Source organism: Parus major, chromosome 15, assembly GCF_001522545.3.
Source record: "Parus major isolate Abel chromosome 15, Parus_major1.1, whole genome shotgun sequence".
In the NCBI taxonomy this organism is placed as follows: domain Eukaryota; kingdom Metazoa; phylum Chordata; class Aves; order Passeriformes; family Paridae; genus Parus; species Parus major.
This window is the reverse complement of record NC_031784.1, coordinates 11,746,547-11,768,450: the sequence shown is the minus strand read 5'-3', so window position 1 is coordinate 11,768,450 and position 21,904 is coordinate 11,746,547. Positions and strand designations below refer to the sequence as shown.

General features: G+C 54.5%; 1 protein-coding gene across 1 annotated transcript; it reads left to right on the top strand.

Moving 5' to 3' along the window:
* Positions 1-3,814: 3,814 nt before the first annotated feature.
* MMP11 (matrix metallopeptidase 11) lies at positions 3,815-21,760 on the top strand. Its single transcript, XM_019008390.2, has 8 exons — positions 3,815-3,934; positions 12,429-12,646; positions 13,713-13,856; positions 14,858-14,991; positions 17,671-17,918; positions 18,109-18,322; positions 19,602-19,859; positions 20,734-21,760. The coding sequence occupies exons 1-8, from the start codon at positions 3,815-3,817 to the stop codon at positions 20,865-20,867; spliced, it is 1,470 nt and encodes a 489-aa protein (XP_018863935.1). The 3' UTR covers positions 20,868-21,760.
* The last annotated feature ends 144 nt before the right edge of the window (positions 21,761-21,904 follow it).

The window sequence follows — 21,904 nt, the reverse complement described above, 5'->3', positions numbered from 1 at the left end:
GTGTGCGCTCGGCTCCTGGCACGGGGGCAGAGATGATGAGACAACAACACCGCGGCCGAGCTCTCCGAGCTGCTGCCCTGCCCTGCCCTGCCCTGCCCTGCCCGGCCCGGCCCTCACCACGGCAGGGAGCCGCTCACCGGGGCCGAACCCCAGCGCTCAGACCCGGCCTGGGTCCAGGGATGAGTTCAGGGATGAGTTCAGGGCTGGGTCCCAGGGCTGGGTCCCAGGGCTGGGTCTCAGGGCTGCTGCAGCTGCACTGGTGCTGCAGCAGGAGAAGGGAGAGGAGGAGCTGCAGGACCTGCAGCTGTTTGGATGCTCGGACACCGTGTGAGCTGCAGTGTGAGCTGCACTGGGGACAGCCTGTGGCTGCCTCAGTGCTCCCCCAGAGACCCCCTGTGAGACTGGAGCCCTGAGGAGTGCAGTGCACCTCTGCAGGGTGAGGGGCAGGACATTCCTGCCAGCATGTCCCTAGCTCAGAGGGCAGCAGTGGCTCCCAGCTGCCCTGCAGGCAGTCCTGGCCCTGCCAGGGGCTCTGCCCCACAGCTCTGCCCCACATGTGCCCCTGCTTTCATAAGGGCACCGCATCAAGCAGATCCCAAACTCCTCTGACTTTGTGCTGCTGGGTTCAACCCAGAATTAAGGTCAAAGAAAGGGGAGTTTTAAGGGCAAAGGCAAATAGATCTAAAATAAGTAATAGGGAATCAAACAAGTCTTTCTGGAAATTCATAGTGAGACGGAGCTAGTTAAGCTGAAGTCTGGAAAACTGGTTTTTTTCCAGGTTCACTGTTTGGACCCAGGACAGCCTGTACAATTCCAGCATTTCCATTTTAAAGATTTTAAAAACCCCAGAAGAGATTTGAAGCAAAGCACTTTACTGACCAACATACATTTTAATGTATTGCTTTATTTTGCATATTACTTTACCTTTCCACTTGTGAGTCCAGGCCCAAAGGCTGAGTTTCCACTCCACAACCATTTCTTGCCCACTCCCCATGCCTTGGGCTGCCAGCAGAGGAGAAATGGGTAATTAAAAGAGCACTCCTGATACACAATTGTGTTTACATGGGCAGTTCACTGCACATGACCCCCAGCCTTGTTTGCACCCACCACCACCTGTATGAACACCCACTTTGGCTGCCCAGGAGAAAAACAAGGTACCAGGGCCAAAGAACAGGGGAACCCCAAAAGCAAGAGGTGGAAACAGAGATTTGTCTGATGGGGACATGTCCTCATTTGTCACCTACTGAGCAGTGATGATGGAGACATCCATTCATGAGGGTATCTCCTACAGAGAGAGGAGGAAAGACATCAGAGAAATCAAAGGGGTTTCTCTCTCCAGGGGATTTGGCTCCTGGACCCTCTTCCAGCTGCTCAGGGAATTGCCCAGGGGGCATAAAGCTCCAAGCCAGGTCCCCAGGCACACAGAATACAGCTGTGAAAGTCACACCAGGGAGGTGGCAGGAAACAAAGGACTTTGGACAGAGAGGCTTAACCATTTAAATTCTGTTTCTCTCTCACTTCCCTCCTCTTTCCCCTTTGCTCTCCTCAGACAGCTCTTCCCCCACCTCATCTCAGTCCCAAGTGCCTTACAGCAGTTTCACATCCAAGTGGCTCATGGGCTGAGAGTTATTCCACCTCTTTGCTGCTCACAAAGCATCAAACCTGCTGTTCTCTTCCTCTTGCACAGCCTCTTTCCCCCTCACATCTGCTGGGCTGGAGAGAGAGGCTATCCCCAGCTGCTGGTTCCTGTGGAGACTCACCTTACCATGCTGCTTTGCCTGCCCAGGTGTTCACAAGGCCCTCCTTGTTGGAAAGCCTTAGGGGAGTGGGAGAAGAGCTTGTAGTCAGAAGGACTTGAAAACTCATGTCAGCTCTGCCACTTGCTAGGGCTGGAAGGCCTGGAACACGTGCTGAGCAAGAAGAGCTCTGTGTGGGGATGTTAAATCAGCAACATCAGTGATCATCAGGACCTGTTAGCCATGAAAACTTCCCCTGAGCTCCTGCAGCCGTCCCAAGAAGCCCAAGTTTGGCTCCAGCCTGGCAGGAGGTGCAGGAAAGCAAGCAGACAGTGAGATGTCAGACTGAGAGATGTCAGACTGAGAGATGTCAGACTGAGAGATGTCAGACTGAGAGATGTCAGACTGAGAGATGTCAGACTGTCGGTGCTCTGGGGCTGGGGTGGGAGCCCTGTGCTCCTCTGGCAGTGGCCATCAGGCTGCAGACAGACAGACAGACAGACAGAGAGCTCCCAGCTCAGGAACACAAAAAGCAAAAAGGACTTCAGCAGGCTGCACACAGGCCCTCTGCAGAAGGTGAGCACGGGAACCCCCAGAACACCCAATGGGCCGTGTTCCTGCTGCCAAACATCGGCTTGCTTGGCTGGGAAATGTCTGTAATCCCAAACACACCATGCACTTTCTTTTGTGCTAAGTGCCTTGGCAGGAGCCAGCAGTTCTCACACATTTCCATCTCTGCAAGGACCAAGTTTCCCAGAACAGCCCCTTTAAAAGTCTCCATTAAGAAGAGCCAAAACTGCCTGTTGCTGCCTTACAGGCTGCTCCCATGCCTCTCCCCACTTCCCCAGGGCTCCACTGCCACGGCTGGAAAGCACTGAGCTCCCAGAGACACCAGCATTAAAAGAAAAGACACTAAAGAAAAGAGAGACAAAGGCAGGAAAGCTTTTTTCACTGGGACCCAGCTGTCTGGCTCAGAGAAAGGCAAGAAACGAGGGTCTGCTCTGCATTCCTGGGGCACAGCCAGAATAACAGCAGAAGGGTAAATTCCACGGCGCACAGCCCTTTCCCTACTCCCCTATCCCCCCTTACAAATAAGGCCTCGGGGATATGCTGAGCATGGTGCTCTGGTGCAGGGACATCTTGCTAACAGCCTGCAAGTTAAACACTGCAGCACCTTCCAAAGCCAAGATCAGGCTCTTTCTTCTCACATCTGCTCACCGTACCCAGCATTTACATCGTCAGTATGGTTCCCATAAAACTAAACATGAACAACTGATCACAGACAAATAAAGCAGTAATAGAGTCTGGGATGTCAGGAAGCCTTGCCCACTCCCAGCACACCAGCCCAAGCAGCTGGAGATCAAAGTTTTCTTATTTACATTTCTTGAAACAATTTTCAGCTAAACTCGGTCTGCTGAGAGGATGCTGACACAATCCAGGGCTTCTCCCATAGAAACAGGAACCGAGACACCAGATCTGTGCATCGCTGCCCCCATCTCCAGGTGGCTGAGCAGACGGAGAAGGCTTTGGCATCTCCAAAATGGGGAGTTTCTCCCTTCTTTCCCCTCCCTCAGCATCCCTGCTAGGGAAAGCCTTCTTGTAAAGTTTGTAAAGCGAGGTTTGAGTGAAAAAGTGAGCAAAGCAGGGCCCTGCACGGGCAAAGCAGGAGTGCAGAGACATTTAAACACAGCTGTGAGCTACTCCCCGTGGGGACTGGAGTGGTCTCCACGGGCACTAAGAAGTTTTTAGCCCGTGGTACCCTTAGGCAGGAGAGGCGAGAGACACCTTTAAATGCTCCCGTTTAAAGGCACCCCAAGGCAGACAGGAGCGGGCGCACGGAGGCCGGGCAGGCGTGGGAGGGGGGTCCCGCCCCGCTCCGCCCCCGGGGGCTGGCAGGGCGGAGCAGCCGGGACCCCCCTCCCGCGATGCCGCCGGGCCGTGTCCCCCCGGCCCGTGCAGCCGCGGCTCGGCGAGAACAAAAGGCAGGAGCGGGAGGAGGCGCGAGGAGGAGGGCAGGCGGACACGGTGGGGGGATAAAAGGCTCGGCGAGGACCCCCCCCCCGCCCCTCCCGTGCCCCATGTCCGAGCCCGCTCCGCCGCCCGGCATGGCCCGCCCGCCGCTGCCCGCCGCTGCCGCCTTGCTGGCCGCAGCTCTGCTGCACTGCGCCCCCGCCGCGCCCGCCCGCCGCCACAAACCGGTGAGTCGGGAATTGCCGCTGCCTCCCTCCGTGTCCCCCGCCGCTCTCCGCTGCTGGCCCGAGGGCGGTGTCTCCCCGGCACATCCGAACGGGAGGAGCCGGCTTCCCCCCTGCTCCATCCATCCCCGAGCCGCGCTCGGGATGCCGGCACGGGACGGCTGCTCCTGCCCCGGCGGTGCTCCCGCTCCTCTTGGCTTGCTGGGGAGTTTTCACAGCCGTGCTCCCGAGGGAGAACGGGGACCGGGACAAGCAGAGTTTCGGAGAGGACACGGCATCCCCCGTGCTCTCCAGGCAGCAGAGCACCGCTGCTGCCCAAACACACCGCCCGTCCCAGAAGCGATACGGGGAGACGAGACTAAAGGGAAGAGTCAAAGGCGCGGGCAGGAGGGGAGAAGCACGGCTCTTTCTCCCTGCACATGCCTGCCCGACCCCAGCACCTGGGACCGAGCTGCGAGCAGCAGGGTCTGCGCCTGCCAGGGAACAGCAGCGGCGTGCGAGGGATCTGGGGGACGGGAGAGGACAGAGAGCTCCTTGTGCTGGGAATGTGTGCGTGTGTAATTGGGTTATTATAGACGTGCGCTTCGCTGCTGTGCCATGAAATAATAACAGAGCAAATGCCCAGTAGCAGCCCAAGGGGATTAGTTCAGGTTCTGTCGATGGTTTTATTATCAGCTCTGTCATCTGAGTACTTTCTGGCTTGGCTGCTAAATCTGCTGTGGGCTGGGACTTGGCACAGAGCAGCCTTGGCCCCCAAAGTGCTCGCACTCCTCCAAACGAAATGTCACCGTGCTTGGCTCCGCTCTGCCTCTGTGGAAGGTGGGGCCAGGGGCTCGGTGCTGGCACCCTGCTCTCCAGGAATGACACTGCCCTGCTGGGTGAGTCCCCTCGGAGAGCAGCAAGTGGTGCCAGGACAGAGCTCCACCCGCACCACTGGAGACTGCTGGTTCCTGCGGGACACGGGCTGGGGGCTGGCAGGTGCCTCAAGCTCTGCCCTGGGCCAGCTGGGAAGCTGCTGCTCCTGGAGGAACCTGCACAGCCTCTGGTCCTGGTCTGGCTGCCAGCAAGGACCTGTGTGGGATCCGGGGGGAAGGGAGAACCAGGGTTTGGCACCATCTGAGCCCAGCCCAGCCCAGCTGCCGTGGCCCCATTCATCTCTCTCCTTTGGCCAGCGCTCACAGCCGCTGACCGACTGCAGGGGTTCCTGCAGATCAGCTCAGTTGGCCTGGAGTGGGAAGCACCAAACTGCTGAAGAGCACCGAGTTAATGCAGGGGTCCAGGGCTGCTCAGACTCCTGGTCCATCAAATCCAGCTCCAGAAGAATGTCCCCCCAGCTGGCAATCTGCCAACAGAGAGGGGATTTCTTCTTCGTCCTAGGCTAAAGCTCTGCACCGAGTGCTAATCCTTCCCTCTTGGCTGGAGTAACTGCAGGTGATACTCCTGCAGGTATGTTGTGTTCAGGAACACCTTGTGCTCCTGTGTTTGATCAGCCACGTGGGGCTCAGGGTTTCAGATTCATGTGTTTGACTCAGTCTTTGCAGGGATGGTGGCTGCATTGGTTGGGTTGGGAATGGATAGATGATTTCCCATCCTTTCGAATAGCAGTTCATCCCAAATAGCTGCTCTTTTCAGTTCCTCATCTGGTGTCAAGGCTTCTGAAGGTTTTTCTGCTGCCTCTGAGGTGAAGCTGGTTTGACACGATGTTAGCTGGCAGCAGTGCACCCAGCCCCTCTGGCAGCCAGGGACAGACGAGTGCAGCACAGCTGAGGTGGCCCTGCTGGGCTGGCAGAGGCCCAGCCACTGTGCCCTCTCCCCCAGAGAGCTGTGCCATCACCGTGTTCTCTGCTCTGACCACTCCGAGCCTGCTGCACAAAGGGATGTTCCCCTAATGTCTGACAGCAGCTAATTTCCTGTCTGGGCACTTTTTGCTGTCAGGTGATGAATGAGAAAGGAGCCAAGGGGCTGAGCCGGGAAAAGAGGTTCACAGTCCTACGAGACAGACCACAGGAGTTCCTCAAGCTGTGACAGACCACAGGAGTTCCTCGAGCTGTGCCAGGAGTGGGGTGGCCAAGGACAACCCAGGTGCAGGAGTGTGCTGCACCCCGGCTGTTGGAGCTCCAATACGGCAGCAGCCGAGAGCAGAGGGAATCAAGGGCTAAGATTCATTTTAAAGCCAGGATATAGGGCAGGTTGCAGAAGGACTTGTGTTCTTTGAGGCAAACCCTGTAGAACTCCTTCACTTTTATACTAATGCCTAAAGAAAGAAAGAGAAAACTGAGATCAGAATAAAGGCTGTGTCTGGTGTCCACTGTAAAACTTGAGAACAAAAGATCTGCAGTCCTCGGGGCTGTGCACGCACAGGCTCCGAATTCCTGCCTTGCTTTCGGCTCCCCTGGGAAATCAAAGTCAGTGCATTTGCTGGGAAGGTCTCCCTCCGTGCAGGAGTGCTGAGCACCCTCCCAGCCACCAACATAACCCATCAGGGGTCCTACACACAGTCCAGGTCCCCCTGAACACAGCAGCTCCCCTCTGGGAGCAGGGCGCTGCCTTCCCCTGCCTGCCTCGCTCCGGGCTCAGGCAGCTCCCGCAGGAAGGGTTTGATTTGCACATTTTGGTTGGGCTATTTAAATCCTGCAGTCAGTGGTGGGGTAATTTTAGGCATGTTTATCTTCTGCTCTGGGAGAGACTCAAGACACATGTAAGCAGTTATTCTCCAGCGGGTTTGCTGTGTTTGTGCTCCCAGAGGCAGCACACACACACACCCTGCAGTGGGGCAGGGCTTGGGGGTGCAGCTGGCAGAGCAGATCGGGCAGGGAGAGAGGACAGGAGCAGTTTGGGGAGGATCCCCCTCTCCAGGTTATGTTGTTGCACTTGCTTCCCCCTCACTTATCCTGCCCTGGCACCGTAACTCGTGCCAGGGGCTCTGCAGAAGAAGGGATGCACTGTGTAGGGGTTGTTTGAAAAGAATTTTTGGTGGAAAGTTGTCCTGCAGGGATGCTGATCCTACTTTTTCCTACTGAGTAGCTCTCTCCTACTAACCCCAAATATATGGACAGGTAAATGAAGGGTTTGTGGGTGTTCTTGCACTGGGGATGGCTGAGCCTAAAGTGAATGGAAGCACTGCTGAGTCTGCACATAGCTGGCCAGCAAAATGAAAAGCAGAGCACTTCAGGGGTTCATTGAGGGCCACAGACATGTTTTTAGATGTTCAGAGATCCTGGTGCAGATAGAGGAGTTCCAGCAAGGACAGGCAGGTGACCAGGCTTCCTCCTCTTGGTGGATTTGGGCAGGAGAGAGGCACTGGTAGCCAACGGCTCCCCTTAGCTTGGATGTAACTGCACAATGAACAAAACATCTCAACCCCCTCCTCCCCTGCCAGGAGTGTGCCACATCCTTGAGCAGTTTCTTCGTTTCAAGGGGAATTCTAGGTCATCAGATTAAGGGCTCTTGAAACCTTTTGCTATGTCAGCATCCTGGGGCTTGTTTGCTCTGCAAGTTCTCCTGTTTCTGGCAAACTGTTGCTTGGGTGACACCAGCAGCTTGGTTGTGCTGTTGTTGATGGAATAGTCTCACAAACTGTCACGTAATTAAAATGTCTGATAATAAAAATAGTCCTGCAGTGTTTATTCATTTGCTTTCTCTTGTTACACCAAAGCCTGGTTCTCCTCATTCTGTCTGTGGGCATAAACATTTGCAGTCCGTAATGTTTCATGTTCCACGTTGCTTAGGGAAAATAAACATTTTCCTTTTTTTGCTGCCAACAACAACTACCACCAAGTAATCCGGAAACAAAGTGTCAGGCCCCGGGAGGTGGTGCTGGATGGTGCCATGGGGTGAGGGAAGTGAGTGGAGAGGAAAATCCAACTGTGTGTGCAGGGCCAGGCGCTGCAGCAGCTCCTGTTTGGCCTCAGCCTTTGTGCCCTGTCTGCAGCGGGACCCGGCTGCAGCCCAGCGTGGAGGGGCCAGTCCTGGAGCAGAAATGTTTTGTGTGAGCAAAGGATTCATAGAGGGGTTGGGAGACTCTGCCTTGTCCTGGGGGAGGCAGGGTCAATAAATCTGGTGGTTTTTCCCAGCATTGCTTCCACTGACAGTGCACATCTAGCTCATGGTGAGACCACACCACACTCCTGTTTTTGTCATGAAATTTCACCTGCAGCACCAGCACCTTCCGAGCCCAGCCTGCTCCTGGAACACAACCTGGCTAGAATGAAGCTGGTTCCAGTTTTACCATTAACCATCAGCTGCACTTTCAGATCCAACCCCTGCAAGTCCATGTTGGGCAGAGAGGCAGGCTGGACAAAAATCTGTCTATGCAGCAGGAGAAGTGCTGATCTCAGATAGGAACATTGCTGTTCAGGGGGTGCAGAGCCACCCCACCGTGGGCAAAAATGGGGTGAGAGAACTGTCTTACGTGAGAACTGCAAGAGAAAGCATCCCTGCTGTCCTTCCCCACTGAAATACAGGCAGGAGTGCTCTGAGGTGCAGGCTCATAGGTAGGAGGAGGATAATGCTGCCAGCCACAGAGACAGCAAACAGCAGGACAAACACTCTGAGTAACAAACAGAGAAAGCAGAAACAGGAGCAATGGAAAAGCAGGAGCAGAAGGGACAGGGAAATGGAGACAGAGTCCATGAGCTCATTCCCCAACTTAAGAGGAAACAGCCCCAGTGACAGGGGCAGCATCCAAGACTGATGGGATTCAGGCTGTAACTTGTCCAGTCGCTCCTGTCTGACAGGGAGAGGGGTCTCCTTTCATGTCCATGCCACAGAGGCAGGCAGGAGCCCAGGTAATTAGGTACACAACAGAGGACACAAGTGGAAGTTCAGGGCAGGCAGAGGAGGACGGGCCCAGGCAGAGGAGAGCCGTGGGTTTGTCAACACCAGGCACCAGCCCCACTTTGCTGGTTTAGATGTGGTGTTGCTGATACACCACTGTGGCTGTGCTGCTGCTCCTCCCAGGAGCTCTGCAGGGCGAGTGCTGCCCAACACAGTGAGGTTAAAGATGCTCCTGGCTCCTGGGGATGGCTGGAACACTTCCTGGGAAGCTTGGCTGGTGTTCATCCGGCTCCAGCAGAGCCAGAGGTGATGGCTGTTGTATCACAGCACTTGAAGGCTGATAAAGCTGTGAGGAACTGAGTGGGCAGCCTGTACCTCTGCTGTGGTTTCTTCTGTCCCATGGGATCTGTCCATTCCCTCCTGCTCCCCCCTCAGCCTTTCAGTCACAAGGCTGCAGGAAGAGGCACTTTCTTTGTGAAGAGCTGTGACCAGCCTGCAGCACAGCCCTCTTTCTGTGTACAGCTTTGCTCCTCTGCTGTCCTCACTGCCCTCAGCCCTTGGTTTCAGGCCTGGAATCCTCTCTGTGCTTGTGCTATATTCACATTTACTGACCAGCCTCTATTGCAAAGCCCTGGGCTCTTCCTTGACTAGAAGCCAGCTGTTCCCACACCCAGCAGCTGCCCCAGCTATGGGTTACACAGGGAGGGGCAGTGCTGGTGGCTGTACACACTCAGCCAGAGCCTCAGATCTGCTTTGCACTCTGATGGGACAAGCCCTGTCCTGGGTTGCAGGGGTTTTCCTTTTGCTTTTGTGTTCAGGAATCCCTTCCCCTCCGCTGGTGGGATGGGACAAGTGGGGATGCCCTGATAGGTACCCAGCAGCCAGTGCCTCCTCCCTCCCCTCCCAGCTCTGCAGCAGCCTCAGCAGCAGCAGCAGGGCCCTGGGTGAGCCCTGAGCAGGGCAGTGGGGTGTGGTGCCACAGCTCAGGGAGCAAAGCAGGGTCTCCCCACGAGAGGCTGGGCTCAGCACCGCCTGGGAAAGATGCAACCTCAAGCAAGCGGATGCGATATCTAATCCCTGGGAAGTGCCTGCAGCAAGGTGTGTCCAGCCAAGGAGACCAAGATCTCCAGCCTGGGTGTCCCCTGAGACAATGTTTGGCAAGTGGTTTGTGCCTGTCACATTTCCCCTGGCCGGCTGTGCCTGCAGTGGCATTTTCCAGCCCTTCCTGCCATGGTCCTGCAGTCGGTGCAGTGACGACAGGGAGAGAGCCGCTGTTTGTCTGGGGCACACGCAGGGCAGCAGGGCAGGTCCTGCCTCCTGCCACACCTAGAGCCACTCACAGGACCACAGGGCCCTTCCAGGACCGAGTCTGCAAAGGGCAGAAGGAGCAGGGAGGGTCCTGGTATTGCACAGTGGGGTTTAGGAAGCTGGAATTTGTAAGAGAGGCCTTGGTCTAACCGAAGAGGGGAGGGAGAAGCTGCCTCTGGTGTGCCTCTGAACATGGGATTCCTCAGGGCAAGCTTCTCCTCTCTCTGCTCCTGGGCAGAGGAGAGTGGTAATCTCCAGTTTATGCCAGTGGCCCCAGCCTGTAAGGCAGCTGCCCTTCCCAGGAAGGGAATGTGCAGAGCATTGTCAAGACAGAAAAATAGGGGTAAAGGATAAAAAATGTGGGTCAGCCTCAGCCCACTCACCTACCTGAGCAATTCTTGAGGGTTTCCCAGTGCTCCTACTTCCTGCACTTCCTGGCCTTGGAAAACCAGATGCATTCATCATCCCCAGTCTTCAGCTGTCAGGACCTGGCAGTGGGTGCTCCCGAGTGCACCCAGGAGCAAGGGGCTGAGCACCCCTCCAGGCTGTGCTTGGTGACACAGCTGCCATCACGTGCCTGGGTGTCATCAGACTGAGAACAAGATGTTGGCCAGAACATAAACTTTGTCAGCTTCTCCTGCCAGCTGCCCATCGCAGGCAGTAGCTGCCAGCCCAGCCAGTGTGCCAGGTGGCTCCCAGAGAGCTCCTCTTAGAGAAACAGGTATCTCCAGCCTGGCAGGGCTCCAGTGCTCGGCAGGAACAGCCCTGTGCAGGCTCCTCTGGGACAGTGCTCCTCCTCCCCCTAAAGCACTGAATGGATGCTCAGTGTGTGGCTGGTGGCTTGGACAGATTTTGCTGTTCAGGATGTGAAAAAGGCTTTCCCTCTCACCATGTGTTTCCAGTGCAGTTCCTGTGGTGTGTGAAAGTGCACTGGGACACCAGGACTGTATCAATGCTTCTAAGGCAGGTGCCAGGCCACCAAGGATGTCTGTCTGTCTGTCTGTCTGTCTGGGGACAGCAGGCTAGAGCGGTGACAGACAGACAAAAAGCCTGAAGTGATGCATGGACACCCAAAGTGCACCTTGTGTGACCTCCCCGGTTCCCCTGTCCCTCTGTGCCCCGCCCAGAGGCCAGTGCAGGGCCGGAGCTCAGCGGTGGAATTAACGCCAGGGCCTTCACACTTCATTCCAGCCCGCATGAATGGGCCCATTGTGGGCAGCAGAGTGGTGGCAGCATGTGGATTACACGGCATCATGGCAGCTCTGGCACTGGGCCATCCTGACCTTTGTGTCCCTGGCAGGGCAGCCAGGAAAGCTGGCCTGGAAGAAGGCAGCTCTTTGCAGGAGAAGAAAGAGCCTGCCTAAAGCCCAGGTCCTCCCTCTGGATCCCTGTAGGACAGAGCCTGTCCTGGTAGAGATCCAGCAAACACCTTTACATTTGCTGAATAAAATCAGGCAAAAAAAAATAATAAAAAAATTTGTGTTTGGCCCTCTGCAGCCTAGTGATGTTGACAGAGCACCTCTCACCCCACACACCTCACAGCAGGCTGGAGATGACACCTGGGTTATGTTTCATGGTGGCAATATAGTCCTGCTGTCATGTGGGAAAGCAGTGGAAGTCAGCTAATTAATTAATTAATAATTAATAACAATTAATTAATTAATTAGCATTAATTAATGTTGTCAAGAGAAACCTTGATTTTCCAACTAATTGTGGGAGAGCCCAGGAGATCTTATCCCAAGCAGAATCACAGGTACAGTGAGACAAGGGGATATGGTGCATTCCTTCCTCAGGCAGTGATGGGGGCTGCAGGGACAGTCCTTGCTGCTCTCTGCCCCATGGGCTGGCTGTCACCCCCACATCCCTGTGTCCTGCTCTGCCACGTCCCCTGGCCATGCTGACACCTGCCCACTGTGCCAGGACAGCAAGAGGACACCACGGAAGTGACAACAGGGAACACAACTGCGTGCTGGGGACTAAAGACTTCCTCCCATTAATGTCACCTCTACCGAGCCAGGAGGGAATAAAGGATGTAGGGCAAAGGGGGAGAATTTATTCCCTAGTGATTTGTTTTATACTTGAAGGGTCTGGTTCTCATCCACAGCCTGAAAAAGTATTTCCTGCCGGCCAGCTGCCAAGGAAACGTGGCCCAAAAATAGCCCAGAGCTTAGTGGGTGCCATGGCATGACACAGTGCCTCCCTCCCAGGTGTGAGGCAGCCTCAGAGCAGCAGGAACACGGCACGTTTGTGGGGGGCAGGTTGTGCCCCCCCCAGGGGGAACAGCCGTGGGCAGAGCTGGAGCTCGCTGCTGCAGCACTGCTGGGGAAGCAGCCAGCGCTTTGCGGCTGTGCCACTCTGCAGCAGGAAGCGTCTTCACCGACACCGGAGTCGCGGTTTTGCTTTTGCCTTTCAGGACGTGTCTCGAAAGCATCACACCTGGAAGGAGCAGGCTCCGTGGCTGGCTGTGGGCACGGGTGTGCCTGCCAAGGGCTTCCCTGCGGCTGCCTGGAACCCCCCTCGCTGCGGCGTGCCCGACCTGCCCCTGCTGCCCGACGGCCAGAGCGGCCGCAACCGCCAGAAGCGCTTCGTCCTCTCCGGGGGACGCTGGGACAAAACCAATCTCACCTACAAGTAAGGGAGGCCTGGAATGGAGCTCAGGCTGCTTTGCTTTTCCCTCCGCGAACGCTCGGTGTGTGATGTTACAACCCTGAGAGCCGCAGAGCAGCAGGAACCACGGTGGGCTTGTGCCCAGCACCTGCACATCCCCTGAGGAGCACACTCCACACACGGCTCCCTGCAGCCTGGGTGTGCTCAGCCACTGCTCTGCCAGCCTGCGCTCACTGCCCTCACACGGGCTGGGCTGAGCCTCCACCGCTGCCTCTGCCCCTGCAGCCACCCCGCGGGGGGATCGCCTCACAGCTTATTTTAAAAAGATCTTTTTATTCAGCTGTTGTTGATGGTCCCATAAACAGCACTTCAGTGTAAAGTTTTGCCCAAATCAGCCCACACGTTCTCAGTGGTGAATCTACTCAATCGGTGGGAGGGCTGTGCTGCCTCCCCAGCTGCCCTCAGGGGTATGAGTGGAGAAGTGAGCGCAGTCATATGGACCTTGACAGCATGTAAATCATCTTTTGCTTAATCCAGTACAGGAGACAGCTCCTCACGCCATCAGAAAGCTGTAGACAACAGAAAGGCTTCTTCCTTTCATTTCTTTTTGGTCAATAGTGTTAAAGAAAGAAACACAGCAGAGATTTACATAGAGCAACACTGTTAGTGGAAAGGAAAGAAACCTCCCTCTGTGGCAGACCTTTCAGACTGCTCAACTGCTGAGTGAACCCAAGTTTCCAGGGGCAAAAAATGCAGAGATTGAGAAGAAATCACATCACACTGCTCTCAGGAATCTTTGTGGTGGTGGCCTTCCAGGGGATAGACCTGGGGAGTGCTGTGGCACTTCAGAACAGAGAATCTATCCAGGGAACTCAACTCTGGCACACCAGCCAGAGGATTTCAACACTGGTGGGACTTCTCTGCTGCACATGTTGCTTGGTAGAGGGTGCTGGAGTAGGGCATGTACGGATGGGAGATGTTCTGGTGCTGAGGGTGGTGGCCCTAGTGATGCAGACTGTGGAACTGGTGTCAGCCCTGGCCATGGGAGAGCAGCTGACCCTCTCCTCCCCCGGTGTCTGTTGCCTTCCAGAATTATCAGGTTCCCATGGCAACTTGTAAAAGCTAAAGTGAGAAGGACCATTGAGGAAGCTTTGAAAGTCTGGAGTGATGTGACCCCACTGACCTTCACCGAGGTGCAGGAGGGACGGGCTGACATCGTCATCGATTTCACAAGGTGAGCAGGGCGGGCAGCACGGCCCAGCTGGAACCAGAGCAGAGAGCTGCCAGCACACAACTTGGGCACTTAAATGGAGGCTCATGTTTCTGCTTTCAGACACTGGGATCATTTTAGTTCTGTCAGTCGTGGGCTGCTTGGTGTGAGTGCAGCTGTTCCACGCTGGCTGTGCACAGCACCGTTACTGATCATTCATTTTCCTGGTACATTCACGTTTCTCTGCCCACAGGCTGTTTTCTTAAGCATTTGTTTTGACTTTCCATCTTCAGGTCCTCCATCCTGTCCCTTGACTGAACGATGTAACTGTCTGCCCAAAGACAAATATAGTTTCTTGGTGAAGTGAATCTTGGCTCCTGGCCTGAAATTCCCTTTTGGCAAAATACGCACTGGGGCAAAGGCTTCCCTGAGCTGCATGTTTGCACAGAGCTAATGAGGGCAGTGGAGACTGTCCAAGCAGTGATGTGATTTGCATGCTGTGTGTTTGCCTCCCTCTGCTCTCTCAAGTGGCCACATCTCTCATGGGTTTCCTTCATTACTCGTCAGCAGCTTGGCTTGAGTGAGGACCTGAGAGTTTGGCTGGCTTTGTGCCAGCTGCCCCTCTGCAGCCCCCCACCACTATTATTGAGTAATATCAACTTAGTCTTGGCTCAGGCAGTCACCTCCTTAATTCTTTAGGCTCCATAGTCAGCTCTGGGCTGGAAGCTGAAGAAGGGAAGGGGAGAAACATCCCTGAGAAAACAAACAAACTCCACTTGGGAGGGCTTGGTGTGACTGAGATCTGCTTCCTCAGAGCTTGGTGTGATCAAACTGCTTCCTGAGGGCTCTGATGCAGAATTTGGCTTGTGGCGACTGTAACAGCTCTGAGCAGTTGATCTGACCAGTGGGATGAACTTAGGATGGGAATGAGAGCTGCTGTCCCTTCTCAGTGGCTGCCACCTTTGGCTATGTGATGCTGGAGCTCCACAGCCCTTTGTCTGAGGTGCAATGTGTCTTCCCCCCAGGTACTGGCATGGAGACAACCTGCCTTTCGATGGGCCCGGAGGGATCCTGGCACACGCGTTCTTCCCCAAGACACACCGGGAAGGAGACGTTCACTTTGACTATGACGAGACCTGGACCATTGGGAACAACCTGGGTACGGAACTGTATCAAGGGGAGCTGTGGGTGCTCCAGGATGTTTGTCAGTGAACTTGGAAATGATTCCCTGGGGTGTGAACAGGGACCCTGTAAAACTGAGAGGCAACAACTATTTTTGTGGTGGGCATTGGCTTCTCCCACCATTTGGAAGCCTGCTGATAGCATTCAGGTCTTTTTATCTTTCAGCCACAGCAGAGCCGGTGTCCGGCAGCAGGATCCGGCTTCCCCATGGATTCCTCCTGTGTGGGGGAGCAAGAGATGGCTCTTCTGCCCAGCCATGTGCCCTGCCACTTGGGAATGGCACCTGGCATTGGCAGGAGTCCTTAGAAATGAAACGAGGAAAGGATGAAGGAGAACTGAGACTCCACGTGACACCGCTGTCTGCCAAAGAACAGCCTCAGTCCCAGTCCCTGCATGCATTGTTCACCATCAGCCCTCAAACAAGTCCATAAAGGGAAACCACCCAGGCTCCAGCTCTGTCCCCGTGGCCTGGGAATGCTCTGACCATAAACAACACCACATCCAGTCAAGACTCTTTTTAAAATTTTTGCTAATAATAGATCCAAGCTGGTAGCTCTTTGCTTGGGTACTCAGGGTCTGGTGTCACAGTATCTCATGAGATACTGCTGTGCTGCCTGGGACCATCTGGAGCAGTGCCCACAGCATCAGTTTCTGGAAGACTCACCAAAATTAACCCAGGCCAGCTCCTCCTCCTCCTTCCCAGTTTATCTACAAAGAATTAATCACAAACTCCAAGTTAACCCCAGGTCTCTCTGGGGATTCCCAAAAACATTGGCTGTGTCACTGGGCTCCATCAAAGCCAGTATCAGCTGTAAGCCCGTTAGACTGCATGGGGTATAGACTGCTGTGTCTCCAACCATGCTCATGCTGACCCAAAACAAGAATCACAGAGCTCAGGACCCCTTTGCAGAAGTGTTCCTGCTCCCTGGGGAGGGCTGGACTCTGTTGGTTTTCACCTTCTGTTGGAGTTGCCTGTGTTCTTGAAGAATTTCCTGCATTCTCCCATAAAACAGTGTTGGGGGCAAACCAGGAACTGAAAATGGACCCCAGTTCCCATCAGAATCCAGCTCTATTCCATGGTATTCCCCCTCCCCCCATATCATCCATAAATAACTTGTAAAAGCTCTTTGGAGCTAATTGCCATTTAATATGTTGAAAAGAGCTTTACGATATAAACATGGATAAATCCTTGACTCAGCTCTCAGTGAGGCAGGGAAATCCTTAACCTCATTTTACTGATGGGAGAGCACAAGTGTGCCCTGGGGTCACTCCAGAGCTGTGCAGGCAGCAGGGCCCCATGGAGAGGACCATCCATGAGGGATACAGGGATGCTGCCCAGCACGGCTCCTCCAGCCCTGCTGTTGTGCACCTCCCCTGGAGAATCTGACAGCACAGCTCGTCTGCCAACACTGGAAAGCAGCAAGTGAGAAGCCTGCCAAGCTAAACAGAAGTGTCTGAAAGTTTGTAATAAATCACTGGCATAGAAATCCCACTCTCTCAGCTGACCTAGATGTGTTGATTTAATCAGGTCAGTGTGGTGTAAATTCATCACTTCCAGGTAAAGCCAGTGGGGAAAGGCCGGGGTTCACCTTCCCCTCCACCCTTCCCAGGCCTTCCTCCCCACTCTATTCTCCCTGGTCCTGGTGCTGAAAAGTGACCTGCTCCCCTGGAAATCCTGCTTGGAGCATCAAGGCTGGCTGACTCACATCCCTGCTGTTCTCATCACTTGGGCTGCAGCTTGGAGGATTTCTGGCTGAAGGCAAGTGAATGAATATGCTGGGACTTGTTAACAAACAGCCTCCACTCATAGTAAAATTTACCACCTTTAAAAAGGGCCCATTGGAAGCTAAACAAAACCTGCCAAATAAATACAAGTTTGTGTCCTGAAATCCCCTTTTCCCCCTCTCCTTTTGTAGGTGCTCCAAGGTCATGTATGCCTAAAACATGGTCTCCCATAAATCTGTTTAAGCCTGGTGAAGAAGTCTCAGGCCTTGACATTAGATAATATTTTATGGGTTTATTTCTGAATGACACCTTCTTGACACAGACCCCAGACAAGCAATAAATGAGCTCCCTCTGCTGTCTGTGTGACAACAGCCTTTGGCAAGTGTTAGTCCCAGAGTTCTCTCACCGACACCAGTATCTTCCACAGTGGATGTGATCTAACTGGGACTGGCTAAACTTCAGCCCTAGCCAACAACTGCTCCACGGCTGGGTGGACAAACACCAACCTTGCCACCCCACCTCCTACACCTCTAGTCTAGACTTTCTTCTTTATGCAAATTTCTCCTTTCCAGAAGTGCATGGAAAATCCTTTTCTTGCTAGTAGCCCATGCAGTGGCAAGAGCCTCTGACAACAGAATTGCAAAATACCAACATGTCCAGGTTAACACGCAAGTGTATGAACTGACTCATGGTGCTTCTGAACCAGTGAACCTCTTTATTACACCCTCTGACTCCTTGAAAAAAAAACCTCAAAAACATATTTTGGAGCTACACAGGAGATACCAGGGAACAAAATAGTTGGAAGTAGATTTCTCTTTCCTCTTTTTGGACTCCTCCAACACACATCAGTGTCTGGTAACTGGTAGGAACAGGCCCAGGAGGCCCAACCATGTGAGTAGACAAAAGTATCTTCCATCTTTTCCCTTTGTAGGCACTGACCTCCTGCAAGTGGCTGCTCATGAGTTTGGCCACGTCCTGGGCCTGCAGCACACGGCTGTCTCCAAGTCCCTGATGTCTCCTTTCTACATCTTCCGCTACCCCCTCAGCCTGAGTGAGGATGACAAGCAAGGTATCCAGTACCTGTATGGGAAACCCTCACCGGACCCTGACCCAACCCCAACTCAGCCAGCAGAGCTGCCCCAGCCAGACCTCGAAACAAATGAGATCACCAACGTGGAGGTGAGTGAGTGGCCGGTCTGTGCCCTTCCCTGACACTCCCCAGGAGGCTGGCAGCAGCCTGAGTCAGTGTCTGCCTCCTCCACCAACGCTGCTGAGCCCAGGCCCAGACCCCACGGCTGGGAGGGGATCCCTGGGCAGCTGCCTGGACACAGGGCCTGGCTGGCAGCCCTGACCCGCTGTGCTTTGGCAGGCTGTGCAGCCCGACGTCTGCCACGCAGCTTTCGATGCTGCAGCCACCATCCGAGGGGAGCTGTTCTTCTTCAGGTCCCGCTACGTGTGGCGGCTCCGGGCTGGAAAGCTGCAGGATGGCTACCCAGCTCTGGCCTCTCGCCACTGGCAGGGCATCCCCAGCTCTGTCGATGCCACCTTTGAGGACCCTCTGGGCAACATCTGGTTCTTCCAAGGTAAGAGCTGGACTGTGATCAGATGGCTCAGAAATGAATCTCAATTACTGAGAGGTAGTCAGGACCCGGCAGGTTCCTGAGAGAGTAAATCTCCCGGAAATCCTCAGCAATGCAGTAATTCTTGTTATTTGTTTCCTTATCTATTTAAACTTTTCATCAGGTACTGAGGACAGAAGAGAGAACGAGGGGTCACTTTTGTTTTAAACACAGCCACAATATCCCATTCTTCTTCCCTGGAACACAAACATTTGTAATGAGCCTCTGCCCTGGCAGAGAAGGAGGAAAACATTTGCTCCATCTCTCCAGCTGTCTGTGCCAGAAGTGGCCCAGAGCAGCTCCCCTGGTTGTGCCTGTGTCCCCAGGGCCCTGCTCAGGGTGGGGACAGCATTTTCTCTGCTCCTCAGAGACCTGGATGTGGAACTTCCCTAGTAGCCCATGACTTTATGAGCATATAGAAAGCCTGGGTGCAAGAGCCAGGCAAACTTCAGCACCCAGAAAGATTAAAAACAAAACCAGCTTCTGGCCATCTCTGGGGTTCAAAGCCAGCAACAAACCCCAATTCAGCTCCACTGTTTTCTGTAATGCTCTTCCCAAGTGTAGGTTTAATAGGAGGGATGCAGAATGACATGGGAACTCATTGTGGGTGTACACACCCTGTCTGCACTCCATGAGACTGAGTACCAAAACCACACCAGTGGCTCTGCAGGCAGAGCTCCTGCATAAACACATTTCTGAGCACCTGACCTGCACACAAGAACTTACAGTGCTCAAATTGGCAGGCTCCTACTGTGAGTTAAAATGAGATAAGGGGAAAGTATTACACGCCGTAGGCTAATTACAGAGATTCCCATTTTAATCTAATCTGGAACTATGCTTCCAGTCTCTATTTCAACTTGGCAAATTCTTCCTGGTTTCTGCAGATCGCTTCTTTCCAGCCACTCTTTGTGTCTGTGCATGCCCACATGATTTTAAAGTGCTGAGGTCGCAGGGCAGAGTCTGCTTCCTCCAGCCAAGTCCTTTATAACTTCCACAAACAGAGCAAAATGCTGCTGAAATGGATCTTCCTGTCCACCAGGCTGGACTGAGGTGGGATGTCAATGCATTGACAGCATTTTGGACACACAACAGTGGCAGCGTCCATTACACTCTGTGGTGGTTTTGCCTCTCAGGCGCAGCTTCCCGTGGGAGCTCTGCCAAGGCCCCAGCCCCAGCTGCACAGTTCACTGCCAAATTATCAGAGTCTCTGACCCCTTGTTTCCCTTTTCTGTCTCTTCAATAGATTCTCAATACTGGATTTATGATGGTGAGAGACGGGTATCTGGTCCCACCCCAGTCGTGGAGCTGGGCCTCCCTGCATCCCCTGTGCAGGCAGCTCTGGTGTGGGGGGCTGAGAAGAACAAGATCTACATCTTCAGTGGAGGCAACTACTGGCGCTTCAACCCCCAGAGGCGCCAGGTGGACAACATCTACCCCCGGGCTATGGCCGACTGGCGCGGCGTCCCGCCGGAGATCGACGCTGCTTTTCAGGATGAGCTCGGTCAGTGCAGCTGGGGCATGGCCTGACAGCACTGCCCAGCTGCAAGGGCTGGGCACATTTACACACGTGGTAGCAGTGGACATTTCCCAACCATAACACATCCCATACAGTGTAGAGGGGCAGTTCCCTCCAGTGGGTAGAGAATTGAGAAGTTTCATTCTCATTAATTGTAGCAACTGCTATGTAAGTGTATGATAGGGAAAAGTCAAATGTCTGACCAGGGAATGGTCACAGAGTCCTGCCCACCTCTAACTGCTTCTGCCAAAGGAAGTGATGAGAAGACAACAGAAACAGTGCCCACACTTCAACCCAGGGAGCTGAACAAAGAATAGGCTGCTTTCGGTACTGACCAGTCCTCCCCAATGTGCCCTGTGCTGAAAACAGTACGGTAGTGCCACAGAAACACTGGGGACAGCCAGGGTGCTTGGGAGGACAGGTGTGGTGAGTGCCTCTTTCCTCCCTAAGGATGAAAGGAAACAACTCCCCACTGCTTCCAGAACCGAAATTCCAGGGCAGCTTGCCCAAAGTAACAGATGCTCTGAGCAGGTTTTCACAAGTTGCCTGTCCCTGTCCTAGACATTGTCTGCCCTCACAGGGCTGGGTCACTACAAGTGTACAGCATATTTAAACCCACCAGGAAAATAAAATAAATCCATCCTGTTTACTGTCCAAAAAGTAAAACTAGATTTTTTACCGAAACTAAAACAGTGTGAAAGTGAATGGCACAAGCCTGGGTTCAAGTAAAATCTCCTGCCTCTTCCAGCTCTCTTTCAGTACTGCATGTGTTGCAGAGTGGCAGCTGAACAAAATGCTGGGAAAGAGCTCTGAGCCACCAGAATGCTGTCTCTTCTAAACCTTCCTCTCTCACCCACAGGTTTTGCCTATTTCCTGAGAGGCCGAGATTATTGGAAGTTTGATCCAGTCCAGGTGAAAGTGCTGGAGGGCTACCCACGCCAGATCAGCCAGGACTTCTTCAGCTGTACACCCTCCTCCAACTCCTTCAGATGAGGGGGATGCCTGTGTCCTCCACGCTCCCCTATCATCTCCCTTTACCTCCACACAGAGGGTTCTCTCTGCCATTCCTGGCTTCCTTCCAGGCTCAGCATCTGACACAACAGGTGTCTGTCACAAGTGACGAAGTTTGCTCCTCTCCAGTTCCAGCAGCCCCAGCTTCAGTTGCCATCAATGTAAAAGCAGCTGCCACGTTCTTTTACAGGCAAGGGCGGCCACTCTCTTCTAGCAATAGCATCCCAAAAGCCATCAGGCCAGCCTGGAACGGGGTCGTGCTCTCATCATTAATCTGAACCCCATTCCGTAGACCTGATCCAACGGCATTTCCTATGTTTACACAACTCACTACGGCAGCCCTTTGCTGCTGCAGACACTGCCCAAGGAGGAATGATCCCCCAGCCCGGGGCATTGAAGGACACCAGAGGAGAAAGACTGCGACGTGCGGCTGCCGTTAGCTGCTCGGGGCAGCCGTGCTGACTGCCAGGGCCCTGCCGCAGCCCTATCCCGGCTTCATGTTGTATCCCTAGTACACGTTAGCATTTTGTACCGATCTGTATACAGACAAGGGGTCCCCTCCATCCATCCATCCGTCCCTCCCCGGTGCTGGGTGCCAGTGCTGGACACTGCCCCGCGCTCATCCCGCCGAGGTTCCCATCCCGGGACGCTCAGCTGCACTGATCGCTCTCGTACCGCCGTTCCCGGCCCGGGCTGGCACCGCGCCCGCCCGGCCTCACGCCTCCCCCCCGGGCTGCGAGCAGCCTCTTCCCTTTCCACCTTCCAGCCCGGCCCGGCTGTGCGGCCGGACACACGGCGCTGAGGATGCTGCCGGGTGCGGTGCCCTGTGTGTATTTATGTACCGCCCCGCCACAATAAAATCCGCCTTTTCTACATCTGGCGTCCCTCCTTCCTCCTTCGGCCCGCCCGCCGCATGCGCGCCGCGGGCCCGCACTAGGCCGCGGTTCCCGTTGTCGCCGCCGCCGCCGGGCCGCGCTTCCCTCCCCGGGCGCCGCCGCCCCCGCCCGCTGCCGCGATGA